The sequence below is a fragment of the Physeter macrocephalus genome, chromosome 12 (genome assembly GCF_002837175.3).
Source record: "Physeter macrocephalus isolate SW-GA chromosome 12, ASM283717v5, whole genome shotgun sequence".
Lineage (NCBI taxonomy): Eukaryota > Metazoa > Chordata > Mammalia > Artiodactyla > Physeteridae > Physeter > Physeter macrocephalus.
This window is the reverse complement of record NC_041225.1, coordinates 52,873,147-52,880,518: the sequence shown is the minus strand read 5'-3', so window position 1 is coordinate 52,880,518 and position 7,372 is coordinate 52,873,147. Positions and strand designations below refer to the sequence as shown.

At 33.9% G+C, this 7,372-nt stretch overlaps 1 protein-coding gene across 1 annotated transcript; it reads left to right on the top strand.

Annotated features, from left to right (window-relative positions):
* Positions 1-1,951: 1,951 nt before the first annotated feature.
* Positions 1,952-2,694, top strand: LOC129392607 (S-adenosylmethionine decarboxylase proenzyme-like). The gene has a single exon (XM_055088842.1). It carries the CDS (start codon positions 2,092-2,094, stop codon positions 2,692-2,694), a length of 603 nt encoding a protein of 200 aa, XP_054944817.1. The 5' UTR covers positions 1,952-2,091.
* The last annotated feature ends 4,678 nt before the right edge of the window (positions 2,695-7,372 follow it).

The following is a 7,372-nucleotide window of genomic DNA, read 5'->3' as shown; positions in this document are numbered from 1 at the left end:
TTTACATATAGATCTAAAAAGATTATTAGACACATAGATGAAAGAAATCTTCCTTTCTAGTTGGTTTACTATCTGACAATGGGGACACTGCTTGGGTGGTTTAATTTGATTCATAAAATGGAATAAGATAAAGTCTGATTACGTTGCTTCATTTAATGAAATATCAGTTTAGTTATTTGATCGTTACTAATCTTTTTACTTTTCAGCTTCTTTAAATAATTGTTCAAGCAGGTAATGAGATTTTTAATCTGTCCTATCATAGAGCAGCTACACAACCTTTTTTAACCTACTTGCATGGGCAAATTTGATTTTACATATATATAATCTATACACACACACATATTCTACTATATTTAAGGTGATATATATTATTATATTAATTAATTAATATATTAAGGTTTTATATATATTGCTTTGAACATAGTAGGAGTTTAATAATTTAGTTGTTGAAACAAGAAATCAAAAGAGATGAAAATTTAAACTCTGATTTAACATGAATGCAAGTAGCATTTTTGGAGTAGATCATTGTCACCATCATTTCATTATTGTTCTTGGGGAAAGGCTATATTTCATGTTAGCAACAATTCAACCAAAGAATTTTTCATGAGGCTTGAACACTGGAAATTTATCTACGTTAAATGCTATGAGGTTCTACTTTAAATGAGTTCTGAACGTAAAAGTTTTAGCCTTTAGCACTTTTGTAACTTTGATGATCTCACATATATTTTTAAGTTAGGATTTGCTGATTCTTTTTGTTGATGTAAATATGACACCCTCAGGTAGTAAAAGTGTACATAGTTCATTTTCACACGGTTTGAAGATATGTGTTTATTTTGTTCTCTGATAAGAAAGATTTGAAGGAACACCAAGATCTTTATTATATACCTAATTTTACATGAGGTTTATGAAACTCTGTTTTTTTTTTTTGCACTTTAATGTTTTGAATATATTCTAGATTTCATCACCAGCAATACATATGGAGAGGACTAATAGGTAAAATAAACAAATCCCTAATTAGTTTCTCTTATGCAAATATTTTCTGGACACCTATTTTCCATGAAGTATTATGCCTGACATTTTAGTGAGCAACTAGAAGACTAAGATGTTATTTGTTCCCAGTGGAAGAAATACAGCTAAAGAATAAATAGTGATATTATAGGGCAAAAGATAACTGCTCTGGGAGAGGAACAATTCAGTGCTATGGAAATTCACAAGAGTAAGCAGTTATAGTTTTATTAGGTGGAGGATGGATCAAAAGGGTTTTATAAAGAGTGTGACATTTGAGAATGACCTTGAAAATGAATACGATTTCAAAAAACAAACAATAGGCAAGAGACTCCTAGGGGCTGAGAATAGCGTGATAAAGGAAGAGACAGAAAAGTGAGGGCTGTGTTCAAGAATATGTATAACAGGCAACCTATACAAATTGGAGGTGGGGGCAGAGGAAGATTAGGCTTAAGATATAGGCACTGTGGATGGGCCTTGATCTATGTGTCTGCACTTAATTCTTTGTCAATTAAAAGCAATAAGATGTTGTTTGTTTTAGTAGTGGATTGTTATAATCAGAGCTGTGACTTTGCAAAAGTGTTTTCCCTGGTGTGTTTGAGATATATTAAGGGCACTTTTGGAAAGGAGAGTTTGGTGGAGAGCTCACATTTAGAGGGTATTTGAGGAACTAGGATGGCTTCAATGTTAGTAGCATTTAACTTTGTGAATTTACCGTTTGGTGTCTGGACCTTTGCCTTGTAATCATACAAAAAAGAGATGATTCAGTGTGTCAGAGTTGATCTCTTAAATATGCAGATAGGAATTTTCTTTTTAATTTATTCATTTATTATATTTTTTTGGCGACACTGGGTCTTCATTGCTGCACATTTTTTCCAAGAGACCAAGAAGCTGCTGGTGGTTTGGTTCTCCAGGCAGCAACCCGATGCAAACCAAGGATCTGGCGATCTTAGCACCATCCCAAGATCCGAGTGGGACATACTTTTGAAGGATGTGTAATGTTCAATCATAAGTGTGACAAAAACTGACAAGCAGGAAGCTTATGTACTCAGTGAGAGTAGCATATTTGTCTCCAAGAGACGTTTCATGTTGAAGACATGTGGTACCACCCACTTGCTGAAAACACTGATTCCCCTGTTGAAACTTGCTAGGGATTACAGTGGGTGTGACTCAATTCAAAACTTCTTTTATTCTGGTAAGAATTTCATGAAGCATTCTCACCAAGGGTACCCACACCGGAATTTCCAGGAAGAAATAGAGTTTCTTAATGCAATTTTCCCAAATGGGACAGCATGTTGTATGGGACGCATGAATTCTGATTGTTGGTACTTTTATACTTTGGATTTCCCAGAGAGTCGGGTAATCAATCAGCCAGATCAAACCCTGGAAATTCTGATGAGTGAGCTTGACCCAGCAGTTATGGACCAGTTCTACATGAAAGATGGTGTTACTGCAAAGGATGTCACTCGTGAGAGTGGAATTCATGACCTGATACCAAGTTCTGTCATTGATGCCACACTGTTGAATCCTTGTGGGTATTCAATGAATGGAATGAAATCATTCAGTCTTTGGGCTTTTTTCCAGGAGAGTGGAATTCGTGACCTGATACCAGGTTCTGTCATTGATGCCACACTGTTCAATCCTTGTGGGTATTCAATGAATGGAATGAAATCCTATGGAACTTACTAGACTATTCACATCACTCCAGAACCAGAATTTCCTTATGTTAGCTTTGAAACAAACTTAAGTCAGACCTCCTATGATGACCTGATCAGGAAAGTTGTGGAAGTCTTCAAGCCAGAAAAATTTGTGACCATCCTGTTTGTAAATCAGTGTTCTAAATGTTACACAGTACTTTCTTTGCCCCAGAAAATTGAAGGTTTTAAACGTCTTGATTGCTAGAGTGCTATGTTGAATGATTACAATTTTGTTTTTACCAGTTTTGCTAAGAAACAGCAATAACAGCAGAGTTGATTAAGAAAAATGAAGAAAAAACACAAAAAGAGAACACACATAGAAGAAGGTGGTGGCTGCTTTTTAGAAATTGATACCAAGGCCATGCTTTCCATAACCACCACCTTGTAGTTGCAGAAAACCCTAGATGTAATGATAGTGTAATCATTTTGAATTTTATGCATTATTATATCAAGGAGTTAGATATCTTGCATGAATGCTCTCTTCTGTGTTTAGGTATCCTATGACACTCTTGCTGTGAAATTGAAGTGCATGTAGAAAAAAACTTTTACTATATGAAACTTTACAACACTTGTGAAAACAGTTCATTTTGGTTTATGCACAGTGTAATATTTCTCCAGGTATCATCCAAAATTCCCCACAGACAAGGCTTTCATCCTCATTAGGTGTTGGCCTTAGCTAACCATCTGGGACTGTTATATTAAATTGCTACCAGGATTTTACATCCAGTTACCTCCACTTTCTAGAACATATTCTCTACTAATGTTATTGAAACCAATTTCTACTTCATACAAATGTTTTTGCAGCACCAAAGTTCTTCTTCCACGAGTCGAGTCCTCTACGAAAATGACTGCAGTTATCCATTTTGTGTATTATTATCTCACTGCTTCCTATACTTGTATAACTTTAATTGATTCGTTCCTCACCATGGTGTCTCCCCTCCCAACCATACCCTCTCCTTAAAGCAATACACTCTTACACTGTGGGTTTATACTAATCTTATACCCCAGAGGGGGAATGGGGGGATGGACCCTGGGATTAATTTTCTTTTAAGGTCAAGGGGATTTGACATTTTTCATTACCATGATCTCTTTTGGAATAAGCTGGTGTTGATTAGCAAAGAAGGTGTAGGTTGATACTAGGGAATATTGGAAGAACTGTATGGAAACCTATACCATTCTGTGCCCCCCATTAAATGAGATTAGCTTCTCATGAGTACCATGCCTTTATTAACTTGATAAGTAGTAGTATAAAAGAATTATCACTATATTTGTTAGCAAGGAGATTTAAGATGAAGGTTATATTGGATTCAACAAGTCAAGTCACCTCAGATGATTCACCTTAACTTTTACTTTCGTAGCCATTTCCAGTAATTTCTATTAATGATATAAACTTTGGTTCAAAGCAGAATTGAAGTCTTGGCCATCTTGTGACTTAAAAAGTTCTGTGACTTTGTGATACATGTGATAGTGTTCTGACGGTTCCTCTTACTGGTATTTCTTTCACCATGGAGTAGCATCAACTGATGAACGAGAACTGTTCAGGTTATTCAGACATATACACTGAAGCAGAATGCTATCCGTAAAGGATAACATACAAAATTCCAAAATGGTCAATGGGAAATGACTAGAAATACAGGCTTAGAAGAATTGGCATCTTTTAGCTGTATTTGCTAACATGGACATTTAAGCAGCTGAGAAAAGAGGAAAGTTGACTCAATTTTGTATTTCTTCTTGTCCTCAAACAATTTTTGATTCTTTCTGGATTGATGCAGTGATGTTTTTGTTCCTTCCGTGTTTATAAATGAAACTTTTTTTTAGTATTTCTAAACATAAAATCTGCTTGGTTTGAAATCAAGTGGTTGGAACACTTTTAACTTTTATTTTAAACATGTTGTTGATTCAAAGCTTTATTGAAGAAGCTTTCAATCAATGGATGGGTCTGATTCTGTAATTAGCACACAGTTTTGGTGCTAATGTTTTGATGCTCTTATGAAGACCAGTGCTCAAAGTGGATTTTGTTCTTGAACAGTGTCCTGGTAGATTTGATGAACATTTATTGGCTTGAGGTCTGATTTTTTTTCACCCCTAACAGATTTAAGATTTCTATTTAATGTTGAAAAACTGTGCAAATTTGTATGGAACAAAGCCTAGAAAAATGAAAACTATAGATTGAATAATAATATAAATTAATCCTAGTGTGTATGATAGAGGAGGGAACATTTTGGTGCTATAATTTCTCTCTTCATGGTGTTGGACTTAAATCAGTTGAAATGTATTTCTGTATCACAATTTAAGCTTCAATAAAGGTTTGCTTAATTCAAAAAAAGAAAATCATACAAGCAAACTAAGGTAAGATATAATTTTAGATAGCTGTTTAGATATAAAATAAGAGCATCTATTTGATATGACATTAGAACCATTCTCTTTTGATTGGACTAGGAGTCATGACACTGAACTCAGAAAGGAGAAAATATACTGTTAGAAAACTATCTAACCTGGCACTGGACACTGTTGCTCCAAGTTAAGAATGAAAATGTTATTTAGTGATTCCCAATTTTAAAACGTAACCAGTGAACCAAGTACTAATGATGATTGTTGGATCAAGGAATGTTATTTGCCTCCTAACTTTATTCTTTTCTATTACTTACTAATTACTTACGTATGAAATAGATGAAGGGGATTAAGAGGCACAAACCGCCAGTTATAAAAGAAAAAAAGTCACAGGGATGTAATGTACAGCATAGGAAATATAGTCAATATTTTATAATAACTTTGTATGATGTGTAATCTATAGAAATAGTGAATCACTATGTTGTACACCTGAAATGAATACAATATTGTAAGTCAACTATACTTAATAAATAGAAAAATTAAATTAAATAAATAATTACTTACTAATAGAACCTGATTTGCTGGATAAATAGGCTGCCTATCACAGAATACAGTTATTTGAATGTGGCCATGTGACCAAGTAGTAAGGTGAAAGCAGGGATGATGTGATGAAACTTCAGTAAGTTTCCTTAAAAAGAAAGGCGCACTCCTCTTTCTCCTTTTGGCTTTTTTTTTATTTTTATTTTTTTGGAGTTCTTGCTTGCAATTCTTCTCTGACAGTTAGAGCTACATTACTTGCTTTAGGCCATGGTTGATTTTGAAGATGGCATCTGTGCACCAGAATGGTAGAGCAGAATAGAAAAGCCTGGGACCCTGGTGAAAGGATATCTGTCATTGAACACAGTAGTTGACCCTCCTTATCTTCAGGTTTCGCATGCACTGATTCAACCAACTGTGTATTGACAGTGTTCGAAAAAAAGTTCTAGAAATTTCCAAAGAGCAAAACTTTAATTTGAAGCATGCTGGCAACTATTTACATAGCATTTACATTCTATTTGGTATTATCAGTAATCTAGAGATGATTTAAAGTACAGTCATCCCTCTGTCTATAGGGAATTGGTTCCAGGTCCTATCCTCAGATACTAAAATTCTTGCATGTTCAAGTCCCTTATATAGCTTTTGGACATTCCCATGTAATCTTTGAATCATCTCTAGAGTAATTGTAATATATAATACAAAATAAATGCTATGTAAATAGTTGCTGGTGCACAGCAAATTATAGTTTTGCTTTTTGGAAATTTCGGGAATTTTTTTTTTCAAATATTTTTCATCTGCAGTTTGTTGATTCTGCAGATGTGGAACCCATGGATCAGGAGGGCCAACTGTATACAGGAGAATGTGTGCGGGTTATATGCAATTTACTACATAATTTTTATAAGGGACTTGAACATCTGCAGATTTTGGTACCCATGGAGGTCCTGAAACCAATCCCTTGCAGATACCGAGGTATAACCAACTGTACTGTCTACCTCCAGAGTTCTTTATAAAGAAAACCAAATCCACTTCTGTTTTCTTTAATCCAATATAGTGGGGTTTCCCCCCCTAAAATATGTGGCTGAAACCAATCTAACTGTTAGATTTGTACTTAGATGACAAGAATATTTATTAATAATGATGACAATGTTGGTGATAGTAAGATGGAAGGATTAGAAAATGAAAGGATTTAGAAATTAGAGTAGGAGTCACTCTATTAGCCTTATCTTATAGACTGGAGAGTAAAGATTAGAAAAATAATAAACTAAGAAATAAAGATTTAACAATATTATTTAAAGTTACAAATGTTGGAGAGCATATGAAGAAATATGATTATTTAACTATAATACATTGAAATAAATGAATGGGGAGAAATATACTATCAATAAGCTAACTTTTTTTGACTTTTATTTTAGGGAGCAAATGATATATGAAAAGATGTATAATTGAGATTTTTTTGTTTTTTTCTATCTGAAGGGAAAGCAAACCTCCAAGCATAAATAACTAGAATATTGAAATATATATTGAATAAACAATTAATAAATGCATGAATAACTGAAATAAGGGAAGATAGAACTATTTATTTCTAAGTAAGACCAAAAATAATAACCCTGAAAACATTTCTCTAGTCCTCAGGTTTCATCCTCATCAAATGTTAAACATATGTTTCTTTAAAATTTTGTATGTTGGCTGTTCACTATTATATGAACAATATCAGAATATTTCTGAAAAATGTTTAACCTGCATCAGGCATAGTCGATCATTATAGTTTCCATGATAGCACTATTTGATGACATACAAATGGT